The 19877-nt window shown below is 41.9% G+C and overlaps 1 protein-coding gene across 3 annotated transcripts in view; it reads left to right on the top strand.

Moving 5' to 3' along the window:
* The window catches only part of UBE2F (ubiquitin conjugating enzyme E2 F (putative)), a 71159-nt gene that overhangs the window by 15778 nt on the left and 35504 nt on the right, over positions 1-19877 (top strand). For all 3 annotated transcript variants that reach the window (XM_014589113.2, XM_006151948.3, XM_014589114.2), the window contains exons 2-3: positions 4632-4661; positions 9131-9196. In XM_014589113.2, the coding sequence (XP_014444599.1) occupies positions 4632-4661; positions 9131-9196 (96 nt within the window). The remainder of the gene's footprint in view (positions 1-4631; positions 4662-9130; positions 9197-19877) is intronic.

The following is a 19877-nucleotide window of genomic DNA, read 5'->3' as shown; positions in this document are numbered from 1 at the left end:
AGAAATCACCCCCCAGGGGGGATGGTCACGCCGCAATCCCTTCTCCTCCATTCTCCTCTCGGGATCTTGGGCACGCACGCACACGTGCCCGGCGTGAGTTTTAAGCCACCGGGTCCGGGACACGAACCGCGGTCGACTACGTGGGAGTCCAGCGGCATAGCCATTACGCTAACTGCTGGTTCCCACACTTCAACCACTTTTTCAGTGTCTGGTTTTTAAACAAGCAAAGTGAAAGCAGTTGGATATTTCCTGAGAGATGAGTACTATTATTGATCATTTCATACAATATGCTCTGCTTACTGTAGATCTTGGATGGCAACATCTGAGATGGTATTAGTAGGGTAAAGAAAGAAAAGAAGCAGGGAGAAATTTTTAGAAGCAGCATTAGTATTCTCAAAAGTCAGAACAATTGCCTGTTGATAATTAATGTGAAGTTTTCTTCCCAAATGATTTGGACCCTACTCTGCAACGTACTTCTATTTTTTTCCGAGTGGAACTTTCCTTTTTTCTTTTTTTGAGAGGTTTTTGCTTTAGGGTGCTTACGCTCGCCAGAAAGACAGAGAAATAGAAAGCGCGAAATCAGCCCCCAGGTGGGATGGCCACACCGCAATCCCTTCTCCTCCATTCTTCTCTCAGGATCTTGGGCACATAGGCACACACACCTGCCCAGTGTGAGTTTAAACCACTAGGTCCGGGACGCGAACCGCGGTTGGCTACATGGGAATTCAGCGACATAGCCATTACACTAACTGTTGGTCCCACTTTCAATTATTTTTTCCTATAATTTTGAAACATTACCAGATACATAGCATTTGATTGGAATATACTAGGCAGTTGGAAAAATACTCAAAACTAAGTCGATATTAATTTTAGGTAAGTGTCCATTAAAAACAAAGCATTTGGATGTGTGATGTTTCTTTATATGCTACTAAATAAGTTATAATGAGTAGACAAATATCTCTTTGTCATGGAGGCTCCACATTCAAGGCAATTGGTTTTTTAAATATTGGCTCTCTGAAAAAATTTCCCTTTGTTTTTATTATTTGTATGTTATTAAAAAGTTAGTGTCACGGGACCAGCAGTTAGCGTAATGGCTATGTCGCTGGACTCCCACGTAGTCGACCGCGGTTCACGTCCCGGACCCGGTGGCTTAAAACTCACGCCGGGCGCGTGTGCGTGCATGCCTAAGATCCCTAGAGGAGAATGGAGGAAAAAGGATTGTGGTGTGGCCATTTCCCCTGGGGGGTGATTTCTTGCTTTCTGTCTCTCTGTCTCTCTCTGTCTGTCTGGCGAGCGCATGTGCCCTATAGCAAAAACCTCTCAAAAAAAAAAAAAAAGTTAGTGTCAGCCAATTAACTGAAGTTATACTTCTATACTGGAACACATTTAAATTACTGAGTATAGTACTGCTGCTACTACTTTTTTAGTTTAAAATGTATAACTTGGTTATTAAAAAGTTAATGTCAGCCAATGAACTGAATTTATGCTTCTGTCCTGGGGCACATTCAAGTGACTGAGTGTAGTAGCGCTGCTGCTGCCTTTTTAGTTTAATATGTATGACTTGGCGTTTTAAAATACAAATTATGAAGTTATTTGTGGAGAAACTAAAGAAGTTGCACAACTGACTGAAAGAAAACACTTGGGGTAAGTTTAGTGGAGGAATTGGAATCCCCAAAAGACTAATATTTTTCTCCTAATTTTAACAAATGAAATGCCCTCCCTGTTAATCCCTAAAGATTTTTTATTGCTACTATGCCAGACTCTAAAATAGTTCTTTTTAAAATGGAATCTATATATTTACTTTCTTATCGATCATCTTTTTTTGGAGAGGGTTTGCTATAGGGCGCGTGTGCTCGCCAGACAGACAGAGACAGAGAGACAGAAAGCAAGAAATCACCCCCCAGGGGGGATGGCCACACCGCAGTCCCTTCTCCTCCGTTCTCCTCTCGGGATCTTGGGCACGCACGCACATGTGCCTGGCGTGAGTTTAAGCCACTGGGTCTGGGACTTGAACCGCGGTCGACTACGTGGGAGTTCAGCGACATAGCCATTACGCTAACTGCTGGTCCCATCAATCATCTTATTGTGCAATCAAAATTAGAGTTCTTTGGTTTGAAAATAACACTTAGAACTTCCAGATAACTTTTAAGACTTAATTTAGCTTTGTGGGTTTTATATTTTGTAGACATTGTGGTCCTATTTTAATGATCTTTGTATGGCAGTATGTATATAATGTGTTAAGTTCCTCAAAAATCTCCCCTTAAAAACTTTGAAGTTAATACTTTTTTGTGTAACTGTGTTTTGAATAAAGCCCTGACAGTGTTAAAAATAAACCAGAAAAAAAAGACTTTAATTCACTTTGAGTTGATTTTTGTGTAGTTTTTTTTTCTTTTGCCTGTGGATATCCAGTTTTACCAACAGTATTTATTGAAAAGGCTAGCCTTTTCTTATGGTGTCTTCTTAGTGCCTGGTTGTCCATGAGTTGGCTGTATATGCTTGGATTATTTCTGTGCTCTCTATTTCATTGGTCTGTACATCTTTTTTTATGTCAATACCACACTGTTTTGATTACTATAGCTTTGTAATATAATTTGAAATGAAGTGCGAAACCTCCAAATTTTTTTCTCTCAAGATTGCATTGGCTTTTGAAGGTCAAATTTTAGGCAACTTTTAGAATTATTTTTTCTATTACACTGATCTGGAGGTCACTTTGGATAGGATAGACATTTTAACAATAGTATTTAATCCATGAACACAGGATATCTTTCTGTTTCTTTGTGTCTCCAGTTTCTTTCATCAATGTTTTACGGTTTTGTTGTTTAGACTTTCAGTTCCTTGAAATTTATTCCTAAGTGTCTTATTTTTATTTTTGATGCTACTTTAAGTGAGTTTTTTTTTTTTAAGGTTTTTGCCATAGGGTGTGTGCACTCACAAGAGAGACAGTGAGAGGAAAGGTGAGAAATCACCCACCCACTGCAGTGGGAATGGGCATGTATGCATATGTGCCCAGTGTGATTTTTCAAGCTGCCAGGCCCAGGACTTGAACCACAGTTGGCCATGTGGGAGTCTTATCTCCTTTACCACCACACCACATGCTGGCCCCTGGATAGTTCATTTTAAGTGTCTAGAAACATAACGTGTTTTTGTATGTTGATATTATATCCTGAAACTTTCCTGAAATTTATTTTCTAGTTTTAACAGTTTTGTGGAATTTCTTTTTTTCCCATGGTAAAGACTGTTTCACTGTTGGCAGGTAGCACAAGTCAATAAATATTGATCTCTAAAGAAGAGCTCAGTTATTTATTAGATTACTTGTCCCTGGAGAGCTAAATGAAATTGACTCAAATGATGGCAAGATAGAATGACTGAAAAGAATTCTTGGAAAGCGAAGCCATACCCAACTGATATGCGGCATGTGCTTTTACACAAACTGTAAGAACTGTTACAGCTCTGTGCAGAAGAGCATTGGCTACCCCACACTTTCGATGCACTAGAATTCCATTACCCTCCTTAAACAGCTTTTGTTATCTGGAACTTTATTTTCAAAATGACTATGTGAAGCAGGACTTGTCCTCTGGACAGTCTGAGGAAAAGCCAGCAAATTCTGCTGTATCTTGACTCAGGTACTGCATGCCACCTATGACCTGTGGAGTGTTTAGGGCTTCCTACTTACAGGAGCATGTCATCTGCAGACTGAAAGAGTTTTACTTCTTCCTTTCTAATTTGAATGCTTTTTACTTATTTTTCTTGCCTGATTGCTCTTGCTAGTACTTCCAGTAATGTGTTGAATAGAAGTAGTAAGAGTGGATATCTTTCCTTGTAGCAAAATAACCCAGTTCTTTAATAGCAGGATTGTGGGGGTATGGGGGGTTCATGGTTTTATCCTGAAGGGGGCATTGGGCTTAAACACTGAATGAGTGACTGATAGAAGAGGGTGGTCTGAGGTCCCAAGGGAGAGAAGCAGGACCAAGTAATGGAACTATAAGGAAGCAACTGGAAAATAGGTCTGGAAAAGACAGACATAAGGTATATATGAATCTTTTTTTTTTTTTTTAGAGGTTTTCTCTATAGGGCGTGTGCGCTCGCCAGACAGAGAGAGACAGAGAGACAGAAAGCAAGAAATCCCCCCCCGGGGGGGATGGTCATGCCACAATCCCTTCTCCTCCATTCTCCTCTCGGGATCTTGGGCACACACGCCCGCCGTGAGTTTTAAGCCACCGGGTCCAGGACTCAAACTGCGGTCGACTACGTGGGAGTCCAGCGACATAGCCATTACGCTAACTGCTGGTTCCCAATATATGAATCATATTTTAAGGGGAGTAGTTCCACTAAAGGTAACAGTTGGAAAAAGCACTATAGTGACTGTTTACCTATGAGTAGTCTCTAGGTCAGTTTAAAATGATTGTCACTCATTTTGAAAGAGTTTTCAAGAGCCTTTGACTGGTTGGCCTTCTGCAGATCACTTTATGTATCTGAAAGCAGCTGAATGAGTTAAAGTCTAAACTTTAGGCAAGGTTTCGATTTGTCCAAATTATTTATTTTTTCTTCTCTGTGTAGAGGACATTGCTAATTTAAAACTGGTGATTTTATGTGGAATAATGTGACTAATAATCATCTCTTTGTCTCTACAGAGGTTGCAGAACTTGAAGCCAATTTACCTTGTAAGTATAGCATATCCAATCAAACATTAAGTGCCACAAAATCATTGCATGAAGAAAGCTTGTTTTATGTTTTAATACCTTGCCTAGCATAAAGTTATTTAATTTTATACCAAAAAAAATGGTAGAGCCTTTTAGAAAATCTATTATAGTAAGAATGAGGTTCTGTACTCTCTGCACATTCAGAATACTTTTATTTATTTATTTATTTTTGGGGGGGAGATTTTTCGCTATAGTGCGCATGCGCTCACCAGACAGACAGAGACATGCAAGACAGAAAGTGAGAAATCACCCCCTGGGGGGATGGTCACGCTGCAATCCCTTCTCCTCCATTCTCCTCTCAGGATCTTGGGCACGTACGCACATGCGCCCAGCGTGAGTTTTAAGCCACCGGGTCCGGGACGCGAACCACGGTCAACTACGTGGGAGTCCAGCGACATAGCCATTACGCTAACTGCTGGTTCCCCAGAATACTTTCTATCTCCATAGTGTAGCAGAGGTGAATTTGGCTAAACTTTCTGTCTCTTCATGTGCATCCTCTCCTGTGTCCTCTTGACATTGAAACATACGTAAATATATATATATAAACAGCCTCATTTTTGTTTGTGATGATGCTACCTTTTTGGCCCAGAAAGTATGTGTCTGTAATTTGTCTTTGTGTTTGAGGTAGAGCAATTTTATGCCTTGTTGACAAGTACTGTCTTCACCTTGCTTGATCGTTCCTGTCCCAGGACACAGGCCCGATTCTGTAGTCCTCAGTCATAAGGTACACTCAGGATGCCTGTTTAGCAGGCATTTATGTAACATGTGTCAGGTGTTTGTTTTTTCTATCATTAATTCTTTTCTGAGACTTATATTTCATAAAACCATCAAAGTCTGAAAACTTTGAATATTTTATTGAAGCTTTGACCTTTTTTGAATTATAACTTTTTATTATCACATTCAATTTAAAAACAGTTCTAAACCTGATGATATCTGTTTATGAAGGTCAATTTTTTTTGTTTGTTTTCTTAGGTTTTTGCCATGTGGCATGTGTCTCTCTCAGAGAGAGACAGAGAGAGGGAAAGTAAGAAGTCACCCTCCCAGGGGATGACTATGCCACAGTCCGTTCTACTTTGAGATTTTAGGCGTTCATACACATGTTCTGGCATGTTTCAGACATCCAAGTCCAGGACTCACTGGTCAGCCATGTGAGAATCCAGCACCTTAACCACCACACTGCATGTTGGCCCCAAAGGTGTAATATCCAGTGAGCCGTACCTTCCACCAGCGTGCTGCTTATGATTCTAAAGAGGAGACAAGAAAGCACCAAAGAATACATCTTCAGAGTTCCATAATTTTCTAGAATGTTTACAGAGGCAAATAGGGTAACTCGATGTGAGCTAGTGCCGCAACATGGAGCTCTGCGAGTACAAGTTGATGCAGGCTTCTTTGTCTCAAAAAACAAAAAAACGTCTTTCAGATAGACTGAGATGCTGGTGGGGTCTTGCTAGCCTGTGCCTTCATCTAGAGATAAAACTTACTTCTGCTGTTTTAATAAAGCCCTTGCATTGAGCTAAAACAGAAATATGGCTTTTAACTTTTGGTTTTTAAACTTAACCCTTTCTTGTTTTCTATTCCACCTTGATAATTCTTCTGTTCTGATGGGGCAACTTATTTCGCAGGGGTTGGTTTCTACATCTGTAACTTTATTAAAACAAAAGTGAATTGTAGACATTATAAACAAGTAGGGGCTGGCTGGTGGCACCAGACATGCCGCAGACTGGTGCCACAAACCGTAATGGGTTGGAGAGATGGAGGAATAAGGATCGTGGCAGGATGGCGCCCCATTCGGGAGTGCTTTCTCCCTCTGTCTCTATCTCTCTGACAAGCACGTGTGCCCTCTGACAGTAATTTTTAAAAAGAATGATGCCGAGGCCAGCTGGTGGCATAGTGGTTAAGGTGCTAGACTCCCACGTAACCAACTAGGGTTCGAGTCCTGGACCTGGCAGCTTGAAACTCACTCTAGGCTCATGTGTATGCATGCCCGAAGATTCTGAGAGGAGAATGGAGAAGGGATTGCAGTGTGGTCATCTCCCCTGGGGCGTGATTTCTTGCTTTCTGTCTCTCTGACTGTCTCTCCTATGAGAGCATGTGCCCTATAGCAAAAGTCTCTCAAACAAAACAAAACAAGACAAAACAGTATGATATCAGTTTCAACTAACAGTAAAACATTTCCAAAACCCTAATCATATGTTTTTGTTATGTTTATCTCACTAGAAAGACAGCATTTATCTTTTCTTGTTGAGATTAGGAAAAATGAACTCATTTTAAGTATTCCATACACAGCTGTAAATGTGTGATTTGGGAGAACATCCTGAACCCCTTGGCTCCAGGATTTCTAAAATAAGGACTGTGACAAAGCGGTCTCTAAAACCACCTCTCACTCAGAGAAAGAAACTCCACCACCATCCTTGTGTTGTTTTTATGTGTCATATCCCAGTGTCCCGTGTCTGACGTGTTCACTAGGTGCTGAAAGGATGTAAAGTGCAGGAGTGAGGTGCGGTAGGGGAAGGAGTCACGGACTAGTTAGTAATTTGGAAACCAGCCTTGCTTCTGCTGTAACCTGTGATCTTAGGCGAGTCGCACACCCTGTCTGGACCCTTATATCATCCATCTTCATTGAGAACTTCAGACTAGATGATCTCTGAGTATGGGTTTGAATGGCCTTTTTTTTTTTTTAAATGAAAATCTCTGTCATTTACAAAGCTAAAGCAAGTTTCTTTAGCATGACTCATAAGAATGAAGTCAGTAGGTGAACTGAGGTACTTAGCCTAGTATAGTCTTGATTTATATACAAATATAGAAAATCACTATGAATATTCCCTCTGGATACCTTGAGTCTTTATTCTGTGGGGAGTTACCATGTTTTAGTATCAAAGAAGATACAAATGTGGGTATAGCCTACATTCGTGGGTATAGTTTCCACTTGTCCCGTAACCAGGAGCTTTTCTCCCAGGGGGTACTCCTGGCCTCTGGGAGCACGGGGCACAGAATGTTGCCAGCCAAGCCAGCATGATTTCACCCACAAAGTGACCTAAGGTACCAGATGGGCCATGAAGATACTCTAAAGTAAAACAGGGTCAGTTCTGTGGCATGGTGCTTAAGACAGCATGGCCAACTGTGGGGGTCAAGTCCCAGACCTAGCATCTTGAGAAACACTCAGGGTGTGTATGCTTGTATGCACAAAATCCTAGAAGTGGGGGGAGATGGAGGAGAAGATACTGTGGGAATTGCTTTCTCCTTTTCCTCTATCTCTGGTGAGCACACATGCCCTCTGGCAAGGAAAAAAGGAAGGAAGGAAGCAAGCAAGCAAACAGCAAAACAGTGGTGCCAGCCCCATCATGCAGAGGTTAAGCAGTGTGCAGAGAAATTTTCCATGGTCAATTAGGGTTCAAGCCCCGGCCATGGCTGCAATATGCCCACACATGACTAAGTTCCTTACAGGATGGAGAAAGGAAAAGAAGCAGGATTGCCATGTGATGGGGCCTTGCTAGGGGTGTTTTTTTTCTGTTTCCCTTGTGTGTGTATGCAAACATAAATGAAAAAGGAAAAACGTAAGCCCTGGTAAACCCTGGGTGTGTACTCACTCTTAGGTGCCACACTTGTTTTTAGCCTCCATTTCCATGGGGCATTAAGTGCTGATGGTGCTCGGGAAACAGACTGGAAGTTTGGCCTGGCTCTTTTTCTGGTTTCTCATTATTTACTTAGCTTTTACCCATGTCTATTAATCTTTGAGGTTTGGTTTCTTCAGTAAAATAGTGCAATTCTTGGAATTAATGGAAGGAACTCTGTTTTTAATGGCCATTTAAATGTTGAAGGGAATTCAACCTGAATTCAATTTGTAATTAACTATTGGGTCGTCAGAAAAGTCACAATGTATTTTTTCTTTGCAAAAGTGCATTGACTTTTTGGTGTTTTTTGTTTGTTTGTTTGTTTTGTTTTGTTTTGTTTTGTTTTGAGAGGTTTTTGCTATAGGATGCGGGCGCTTGCGAGAGATAGAAAGCGAGAAATCACCCCCCGGAGGGGATGGCCACGCTGCAATCCCTTCCCCTCCATTCTCTCAGGATCTTAGGCACGCACGCACACACTCCCGGCATGAGTTTAAGCCACCGGGTCCGGTACTTGAACTGTAGTTGACTACATGGGAGTTCAGACATAGCCATTATGCTAACTGCTGGTTTCAGCATTATGACTTTTCTGATGACCCAATAGTAGGGCTAAAATGCACCCACGCATGTGCTCTGTGAAGACCATTTTGCAATTTGGGCATATTGGCGTAATTGTCACACAAAACCAAGGGTGGTCCAGACTAAGTCTACAAGCCAGATGTACCCTCTAGCACTGGGACTCAGTGTGTGGTCCTAGTTTAGACCTCAACACACCACTGCAGCCACCTGCCAGACCTTCTTGACATGCTGTTTCTTTTGCAGGTACGTGTAAAATACATTTTCCTGATCCGAACAAGCTTCATTGCTTTCAGCTCACAGTGACTCCAGGTAATGTTCTTACATACTGAAGTGGGAAGGGGATTTTCAGATAACGCATCTGAGAGCCTTCCCAAATCTATAGTCGTTGGCTTGATTTTACCCTAGTTTTTTACCATTCTATATGAAGACAGGACATAGGCTTTGTAGTCAAATAAGGCATAGTGAAATGAGCTTAACAACCAGATGTAATGATGCCTGAGGCCATTGGTGTGTAGTGAAGAGGATGGGCTTTGAAGTCATAGGTAGTTTCTGACTCAGCTCCCCACTTAGTAGCAGTGTGACCTTGGTTAGGTTGCCTGACCTATCTCAGCTGCAGCCTACCTGTGTACAGTGTGGGGATCAAATGGGACCTTTCTCAGGGAGCAGTGTGAGGATTAGATAGATGCTGAGTGCAAAGTACTTGGGCCTAGGCTCTGGCATTCGGAAGTAGGCAAAAGATTACCAGCTGTCCTATCCTTGGACCAAAAAGAGTCTGATCTCATGTTTCCCAGACTGGCAACATACTTCTCGCTCATGCTAGACAGCAAGAGGAATGACATGTGTTCTTTCTAGTGACGGTGCAGGTGCAGGATGGCAGATGCCCTCTGGTGTCTAAGTGTTGGGCGGTAGAGGGGCAGCAGGAGTGCCCCAGGCTAGATGGGGAAGGAAGGAAGAAAGGAGGATGACAGGAATTAACAAGAGGGAAGGGAGGGGTGTGGTGGAAATATGGGGTGTCATTTTATTACATATAGAAAAGGAGTGAGAAGCTGACAGTAATGAGTCACTGGTTAATTAAAAAGTGGAAGAGAACACAGGCTTTTGGTAGGTGATAATGAGCCTAAGAATAAGCCCTGGTCTTACCTCTTGGTGGGTAGGAGGGTTTTTTTTTTATAGTAATAGCAAGAGGGCCCAGCCCTGTAGCAGGGTGGTTAGCACTGCCCAGCAGAACTAGAGTCTGAGTGCCAGCCCCAGCAGCTTGAAGAGCTGCCCAGGCGTGCCCAGATCCTGACAGGCTGGAATGGCCAAGCCCTTATTCCCTGCCTCCCTTTCTCCTCCTTCCTTTCCTTCTCCCCCATTCTCGAGTGTATGCACATGCCCTCTGGTATAAAAAGTAGTAAGAAAAAGCTCAATTTTAAAATGCACATGACCAGGTGCGTGTGCATGCATGCCCAACATCCTGAGAGGAGGATGGGAGAGAAGGGATTGTGGCATGGCCATTCCTCCAGGGGGGGATTTCTTGCTTTCTGTTTTTCTGGCAAGTGCGTGCCGCCTATAGCGAAAATTTCTCGAGAAAAAGAAAAAAAAAGTGTATGAAAACTTTCTGAAGTACCATTGAATCTGTATGGTGGTTCTGAAAAGGACCCTGGGGTCCTTTCAGTCAGCCAGGTACTGACTAATCTCGGATGAGGGGAGTACTCGGATATAGTTGATGCCAGAATACCACCGTTGGAAATGGGGTGTGCCCCACACCTGACCTCTACAGATAAGTGAAGGACTTTGAGCTAGTCGAATCAGATGATGACAGTGCTAACGGTCCTTTGGCTGCTTTCCTAAACACGTGCACATTCTGTCATGTTTCTCAAAGGATATTGAGCACACGGGCGCTCTCCTGGTGACCAGGTCACTATCAGGAGCGTCATTTACTGTGAGTCAGGTAGCGTAGGATATTTTCAGATTGTAGCAACTGAGATTGGTTCTCCAGGACCTCAGACTTATGTGCTTGTAGTAAAATATTCTCTTTCCTCTGCCTTTCTAGGGCATTTTTAGTGGCTGTCAGGACTCCAGTGCCCTGCTCCCACCCCGATTTCCTGAATATGGACCTTGTGGTTCTTGCCACTCAAAAGACCTTTTTGATTTTTCTAGGCTTGTTTCTGTTAAAAGGATGAATTTCTGTCAAGTCTAACCTTTGCACAAGTATTTTGTTTTTACTGAAGTTTCTTACAGAATCACATGAATGTTACGATTATTGAATTTATGTACAAGAGGTCTTTAGAAAGTTCATGGAAATGCATATGATGAAGAAACTATGCATCTTCAAATTTTTCTTCCACCAAAGTAAACTGCTACTTTAATTCCATTTTCCACAAGCTTTTTGAAGCCCTCATGTGTCACCATTTTTAGTGCTGCTCTTATCATTGTTCTTGAAAATAGTGTAATTGTTACAGATTTTATTATTTATTACCATCCTATCTGATAAGAAAATACCTTGTGTCTCGGTGCCTGGAACTTAATACCTCAGCACTTCCATTCCTCGTAATTTCACGTCTGGGCAGTGTCACCACGCTAAGCTGTGTACCTTCACCACTTGGGGTGTCAGTGAATCAGAAAGCCAGAGTGGTTCCTGCCCTGTGTTATTAAAAGAATTAGTATGGCGGAGGCCTCCAACACTAGGAACTTACCTAAATACCATGGATTTTAAAAGGAGACACACCTAAGCAATGAGGTTTTGACACTGTATGAAGCAAAAAGCTTCATAAAAAACTGGCCCGCCTGCAGGCAGTACCCCGGCACTCTGTCAGCAGAGTGCATCCCATTCACACTCAGTGATAGTTCATAGTTTTGCTTGTTTTTGGAATGGCTAACACTGTTCAGAGAAGAGATGGGAATGTACTTTGGTGATGGGGGAAAGAAACTAAATTTTTAAAAAGTCTGCACAAAACAAGAAGAAAGTACTAGCAAGTGAAATGAAACAAGACAAACTCAGCACCCAAAGCCTGGCCAAAACAGCCCTTGGGGGCTTCTGGAAAGTAGGGGCATTGGAAAACCTGGCCAGCGCCTAGGTGGCCCAGCTGGCCTTGGAGTATGCTGCAGCCTGCCCTCCTGCAAGTACGGTGCTGCTGCTCTGACACTTACTTTTTTTGAGTGAGAGAGATTTTTGCCATAGGGTACATGCCCTTGTTGGAGAGACTGAGAGAAAGAGAAGTCACCTCCCAAGGGGAATGGCCATACTGCAGTCCCTTCTCCTCCATTCTCCTCAGGATTTTGGGCACACATACACATGCACCCAGTGTGTTTTAAGCCACCAGGCCCAGGACCCAGACTGTGGTCAACTATGTAGGAGTCCAGCAATGTAACCATTATGTCATCTGTTAGTCCCAGGGCTTATTTTTTAAATCCCTCTTACTGAGGTACCAATAAGAACAACAAAACATACTAATTTGAATATACCTGTGTAAGCACAACCTCCATAAAGATAAAAAGCATCTCTCATCCCACACGTTCCCTTCTGCCCCTATAGAGCCAGTGCCTTGCGCCTCCCCACCTCCACAATTCCTTTCTGGCTTCTGTTACTATAAATTAGAAATTTGTTTTGTTCTTGACTTTCACATAAATAGAATCTTATTTGTACTATTTCTCTCCAGCTTCTTCCACTTAAACATGTTTTTTTATTCACATATGTTGTGTGTATAAGCATTAGTTCCCATTTCCTCACTGTCTGAATATGCTGTAATTCGGTCATCTGCTTTCCTCTTGACAGGCATTTGAATCACTTCCAGCTTTGGGCTATTATGAATAAGACTGCCAAGATATCCTCGTACAGGCTTTTCCTCATACAAGCTTTATATGCTCATACTTTTTGTTTTCCTTCAGTTTTACAAGAGTAGAATTTCTGAGTTTTAGAAAAAGCGTATAGTTAACTTTTAAGGAAGCTTTCCAGTGGGGCTGTACCATTCACTGACCAGCAAAGCATGAGGAATTCCCATTGTCCTACACACGTACCAGCACTTGGGAGTGGTGACGTGCATATTATTGTGTGTGTTTTTCCTTAAAATTTTTTAAAAGAATTATTTCATTTTATATATTACTATTATTATTATTTTAAAATTTGCTACAGGCACTCACTAGACAGAGAAAGCAAGCCACCAGATCCAGGACTTGAACCACGGTCAGCCATGTTCAGCATCTTAACCACTACGCCACCTGCTGGCCCCTTAATTTTAATTTTTTATTTTTGCTAGAAGGCCTGTGTGCTCACTGTGGAGAGAGAGTAATATCCCCCTCCCCCAGATGGAAATGTCACACTGCAGTTCCTTCTCCATCTCTCCTTCTTTTGGTATTTTATGTATGCACATGTACTCTACATGTTTTTCAAGCTGCTGGTCTGGGACCTGAACCATGCAGTCGGCCATGTGGGATTCAGCTTTCTATACATAGCGCTTAACTGCCATGCCATAGGACTGGCCGAATATATGAATTTCAGAATTTTTTTGCACCAAAATGAAATACTTTCATTTTTTTCCATGAACTTTTGGGGTTTATTTTGTTGTTCTTTTTTGTAGCCTTTTAGAGTGGAAACTATTAATAGAGCATTGATTTTCTTTTTTTAGTGTTTTAAAAAGTGTTACATTCTTTTATTTAGCTTAATGCTTTTGAGCCTCACCCATGTTGTTATATTAATCAGTATATTTTCTTATTGGTGAGTTTTGTTGTGTAGCTGTATACTAATTTATCCATTCACCAGTTGATAAACGTTGTGTTGTTTCCCCTTTAGGGCCATCCTATTTGTTAATGTTATCTATAGAAATAACCCAGTTAGGGAATTCTGTAGCTAGATTATGGTGCTTGTATAGTTATGTATATAACTGCCAAAATTTGTTTTAAATGTTTCAATTGTTAGATTATTCATGTTTTTTAATTTGAACATTTAGTTTCTAACCCCCAATGGCATGTGATAATGAAGTGCAGCTTATTGGCTAGTGGTCATTTTTAGCTTCTTCTCAGAGCTTTGGAGCTAAAGGAGTTTCCGAGTGTGTAATAAAGTGCAGTCCCAGTGTCTGACCAAAGAAATACACAGGTTTAAGGGACCAGCAGTTAGCATAATGGCTATGTCGCTGGACTCCCACGTAGTCGACCGCGGTTTGCGTCCCGGACCCGGTGGCTTAAACTCACGCTGGGCGCTTGTGCGTGCGTGCCCAAGATCCCGAAAGGAGAATGGAGGAGAAAGGATTGAGGCGTGGCCATCCCCCCTGGGGGGTGATTTCTCACCTTCTGTCTCTCTGTCTCCCTCTGTCTGGCAAGCGCACGCGCCCTATAGCAAAAAACCTCTACAAAAAAAAAAAAAAAGAAAGAAAAAAGAAAGAAATACACAGGTTTGTTTCCGCACTTGGATGTTTTGGAATAACATTTAAGTAATTGTGGAAAGATAGAAAGATGTGGAAATGGAGCTGTGCGTGTGGTTTACCAGTAATATGTCGAGCTTTCAGACATGCAGTTTCTGCTCTCATCCCTGGTTCTGCGTAGATTGAGTTCTAATTTTAATATGGAAATATCCATTATGACAGGGATAACTTTCAAGAACAGTTTTTTTTTTTTTTTGGCGAAGTCTTTTCTTTCAAATAATCCTAAAAATACAGAGGGCAGTTCCCTTATTATGTACCATGGGAATGTGACGTGAGCCCCTAAAACATTTATCTGCCTTAGCGTCACCTGCCTTTGGTTAGGACTTCCACCGCCCTTTTCCTTGTACCTTCCAAGAACTTCTCTGGTGTGATACTTCACTTACAGCACCTGCTGAGTAGGTGACCCTGCCATCTGAGACACAGAGACATCCGATCTGCTCTCACACTGGTCTCTGACCCTGCCTTGCACATAGCTCAGAATCACGTTCACTTGCGGGACACCCAGGCTTCCTGGAGTGAGCATGGAATGCATTTTTTTTTAAGCCATCATTACCATGGTTATAAATACATTCTGGTGGTCACCAATACACTGGGTGTAATGTACTTAAAATAGCCAAATGACTTGGTGTTTAAATGTTAAGTTTCTTGGTAGTTAAAAAAATTACTAGCCTTTCCATTTCCCGTGCCTCCTGATGGTGTCTTTTATAAGCTTTTTCCTTATCTTTTTCAAAAATCATATTCAGTGAACTAATTTATAGACAGTAAATTCATTCTTCTTCGTATCCTTTTCTCTGCATTTGACAAACACACAGTTGTGTAACCACCACCACAGTCAAGGTACAGAATGTTCTCATCACTTTTTCAAAGAGGTCCCTTGAGTCCTTTTGTAGTCAGTCTCCTGTCTCCACCCTCAGCCTCTGGCAAGCACTGCTCTGATTTCTAGCCCTATAGTTTTGCCTTTTCCAGAACATCATACAGATGAACTCAGTGTATGGCTTCTCCCACTCAGCACTTCTTCTGAGCTTCATCTATTGTCACTGTATGTGTTGTTATTTTGACCATATGTACAAACCCCAGTTTGAGACTCCATTCATCAGATGATGGGCACTTGAATTGCTTTTAGTTTTTAGTGATTATAGATAAAGCTGCTATAAACATTTTGCTTTTAAGTTATTCTGTGAACATATGTTTTCATTTTTCTTAGGAAAATATATTGGAGTGGGAGTGCTGGCTTATATGGTAATACACTTCAGCTTATAAGAAATACAGACTCTTGGCACCGTCACTGGACTCCCACATAGTTGACCATGGTTTGAGTCCCGGACTCAGAGACTTAAACTCACACCAGGCCTGCGTGGGTGCCCAAGATCCCAAGAGGAAAGTGGAGAATGGATTGCAGCCTGGCTGTTGCCTAGGGGGTGATTTCTTGCTTTCTGTCTCTCTGTCTCTGTCTCTGTCTCTTAGTGAGTGCACGTGTCCTATAGCAAAAAATCTCTCTCTTAAAAAAAAAAAAATAAATAGAGAATCTTTTTTCTGAGGTAGCTGTCCTGTTTTGCATTCCCACCAGCAATGCGTGAGAATTCCAACTGCTCATATTCTCACTAGCATCTAGTTTCTAAAATTTCAGTAGTTATGATATTAATAGGGACGTGACAGCAGTTGTGTTCACCTGCCTTTGGTTAGGACTTCCACCGCCCTTTTCCTTGTACCTTCCAAGAACTTCTCTGGTGTGATACTTCACTTACAGCACCTGCTGAGTAGGTGACCCTGCCATCTGAGACACAGAGACATCCGATCTGCTCTCACACTGGTCTCTGACCCTGCCTTGCACATAGCTCAGAATCACGTTCACTTGCGGGACACCCAGGCTTCCTGGAGTGAGCATGGAATGCATTTTTTTTTAAGCCATCATTACCATGGTTATAAATACATTCTGGTGGTCACCAATACACTGGGTGTAATGTACTTAAAATAGCCAAATGACTTGGTGTTTAAATGTTAAGTTTCTTGGTAGTTAAAAAAATTACTAGCCTTTCCATTTCCCGTGCCTCCTGATGGTGTCTTTTATAAGCTTTTTCCTTATCTTTTTCAAAAATCATATTCAGTGAACTAATTTATAGACAGTAAATTCATTCTTCTTCGTATCCTTTTCTCTGCATTTGACAAACACACAGTTGTGTAACCACCACCACAGTCAAGGTACAGAATGTTCTCATCACTTTTTCAAAGAGGTCCCTTGAGTCCTTTTGTAGTCAGTCTCCTGTCTCCACCCTCAGCCTCTGGCAAGCACTGCTCTGATTTCTAGCCCTATAGTTTTGCCTTTTCCAGAACATCATACAGATGAACTCAGTGTATGGCTTCTCCCACTCAGCACTTCTTCTGAGCTTCATCTATTGTCACTGTATGTGTTGTTATTTTGACCATATGTACAAACCCCAGTTTGAGACTCCATTCATCAGATGATGGGCACTTGAATTGCTTTTAGTTTTTAGTGATTATAGATAAAGCTGCTATAAACATTTTGCTTTTAAGTTATTCTGTGAACATATGTTTTCATTTTTCTTAGGAAAATATATTGGAGTGGGAGTGCTGGCTTATATGGTAATACACTTCAGCTTATAAGAAATACAGACTCTTGGCACCGTCACTGGACTCCCACATAGTTGACCATGGTTTGAGTCCCGGACTCAGAGACTTAAACTCACACCAGGCCTGCGTGGGTGCCCAAGATCCCAAGAGGAAAGTGGAGAATGGATTGCAGCCTGGCTGTTGCCTAGGGGGTGATTTCTTGCTTTCTGTCTCTCTGTCTCTGTCTCTGTCTCTTAGTGAGTGCACGTGTCCTATAGCAAAAAATCTCTCTCTTAAAAAAAAAAAAATAAATAGAGAATCTTTTTTCTGAGGTAGCTGTCCTGTTTTGCATTCCCACCAGCAATGCGTGAGAATTCCAACTGCTCATATTCTCACTAGCATCTAGTTTCTAAAATTTCAGTAGTTATGATATTAATAGGGACGTGACAGCAGTTGTGTCACTTCACATCTTCCTGATGACTATTCCCTTAGAGAAATGTCTGCTCAGCTCCATTGCCTATTTTAAAAATCTGTTTTATATTTCAGAATTTCAAAAGTTCTTCATTTTAGATAAAAATCTTTATCAGATGTGCAGGTTTTTGTTTTTTAATTGCCAGAGAGCATGTGTGTTCAATAAGAGAAAACGAGAAGGCACTTCCTGTGCCCTGTAGTCACGCCACAGCCCCTTCATACCTCCATCCTGTCAGGGTTTTGGGCACACATGCACATGTGTCCCACCCAGCATTTTTTCAGGTTGCCAGGGCCAGGATTTGAACCATGCAGTTAGCCTTGTGAGCTCCCTTAACCTCTAGTCTGTAGGGCCAGCCCAACAGGCATGTGTTTTATAATATTTTTTCTTAGTCTGTGGCTTATCTTTTTATTTTCTTAATTCTGTCTTTTATAGGACAGAGCTTTTAATTTTATTTTTTAAAAGATTATTTTCTTTATTTTATCTATTATTATTTTATTTTATTTTATTTTTTTAATTTGACCATAGCAAGACACACACACACACACACACACAGAGGGAGAGGGAAAGGAAGGTAGAAAGTAAGCTGTCAGGTCTGGGACTCAAACCACGGTCAGCTATGTGAGAGTCCAGCACCTTTGTTTTTTTTTTAATATTTATTTATTTAATTTTATTTATTCATCCATTTATTTTAATTTGACCAGAGAGAGACAGAGAGAGAGAGGGGAAGTGAGAAAGCAAGCCACTAGGTCCAGGACTTGAACCGTGGTGAGCCATGTGGGAGTGTCCAGCACCTTAACCACCACGCCACTCGCTGGTCCCGCTTTTTCTTTCTTTTTTTGGGGGGTGGGGGGGAGGTTGTTGATATAAGGCACATGCACTCACCAGAAGGACAGATAGATAGAAAGCAAGAAATCACTCCTCAGGGGGCTGGCCACACCACAATCCTTTCTCCTCCATTCTCCTCTCGGGATCTAGGGCACACATGCACACACACCCGGCATGAGTTTAAGCCACCGGGTCCTGGACTCAAATCACAGCTGACTACATTAGAGTTCAGCAACATAGCCATTACAGGTCAGAGTGGTGTGCAGTGCAAGGACTCGTTGCTGCCTTTGAAGGGGAATGTGGGCCGTGAACCCCTGACTGCAGGTGGTCACAAATGGAGTCTTTGAAGCTACCAGAAGGGAACACACCTCTGCCAAACACCTTGGCTTTAGCCTGGCGAACCTCACTTGGGACTAGTAAGGTTTGGGAGTCTGTGGCGACTTGTAGCTTATTGTAGCAGTGAAATAACCCTGAGAATAGTTTGTTGTGGCTTAAGAAATCTTTGTCTAAGAAATACAAAGATTTCCTCCTAGTTTTTTTTTTTTTTTTTTTTTTGGAGAGAGTTTTCACTGTAGGGCGCGTGCACTCGCCCGACAGACAGAGAGAGACAGAAAGCGAGAAATCACCCCCCAGGGGGGATGGTCACGCCGCAATCCCTTCTCCTCCATTCTCCTCTCGGGATCTTGGGCACGCACGCACACGCGCCCGGCGTGAGTTTTAAGCCACCGGGTCCGGGACACGAACCGCGGTCGACTACGTGGGAGTCCAGCGACATAGCCATTACACTAACTGCTGGTTCCCTCTCCTAGTTTTTTAAGTAGAAGTTTTGTAGCTTTGGGTTACAGTTAGGTCCCTGATCCATTTTGGGTTAATTTTTGCATATGGTTCAAGATAAGAGTCTAGTTTCTGTCTTCCTTTCTTTAAAATCCATTTCCTTCTGCATATGTTCATCCAGGTGTTCTAACACCATTTGTGAAGTGGGTCTCATTTCCCCTTTGCACCTTTGCTAACAAGACTTCTGTGTAGGGTTATTTCTGGACTCTATTCCATTCCATTGTTCTACATGTCTGTGAGTATAGGAACAGTGACGTCTTGATTACTTTATGTTACCCTTGAAATCTTATTATGTGACTTGTAATATCTTTAACTTTGTGGTACTTTTTCAAAATTATTTTGTCTAGGGGCCAGCAGATAGCATAGTGGTTAAAGCCCTGGACTCCCATGTGGTTGATTGAGGTTTGAGTCCCAGACCCAGTGGCTTGAAACTCAAGCTGGGCACGTGTGTATACATCCCCAGAATCCTGAGAGAAGAGTGGAGAAGGCCATCCCCACAGGGGGTGATTTCTCACTTTCTGTCTCTCCAGCAAGCACACGTACATTCATTACATGTCATCTGTTAACACTGTTGTTAGCCATTTGAAGACGTTAGCTCAGTCTGATTTGCTAAGATTTTGTTAACAAGTTTGCACCTCTGGAAGAATGTTTTTTTCATGTAACGTGTCTGTCTGGTTTCAGTGTTGGCATGATGCTGTTTTAGAATGAATAGGGAAGAATTCACTTCTCTATTTTCTGGAAGTGTTTGTATAGAATTACTATTAATTTTAATTCTTCAGTAAATGGTAGAATGTACCAGTAAACCACCTAGGTCTGCAATTTTGTTGTTTGGTTTTGTTTTTGTGATATTTTAAGTAAAAATACGATTTCTTTAGTAGATAGAAGACTTTAT

This window comes from Tupaia chinensis, unplaced genomic scaffold, assembly GCF_000334495.1.
Source record: "Tupaia chinensis unplaced genomic scaffold, TupChi_1.0 Scaffold000332_1, whole genome shotgun sequence".
NCBI classification, from domain to species: domain Eukaryota; kingdom Metazoa; phylum Chordata; class Mammalia; order Scandentia; family Tupaiidae; genus Tupaia; species Tupaia belangeri.
This window is presented reverse-complemented; position numbering and strand designations above follow the sequence as displayed.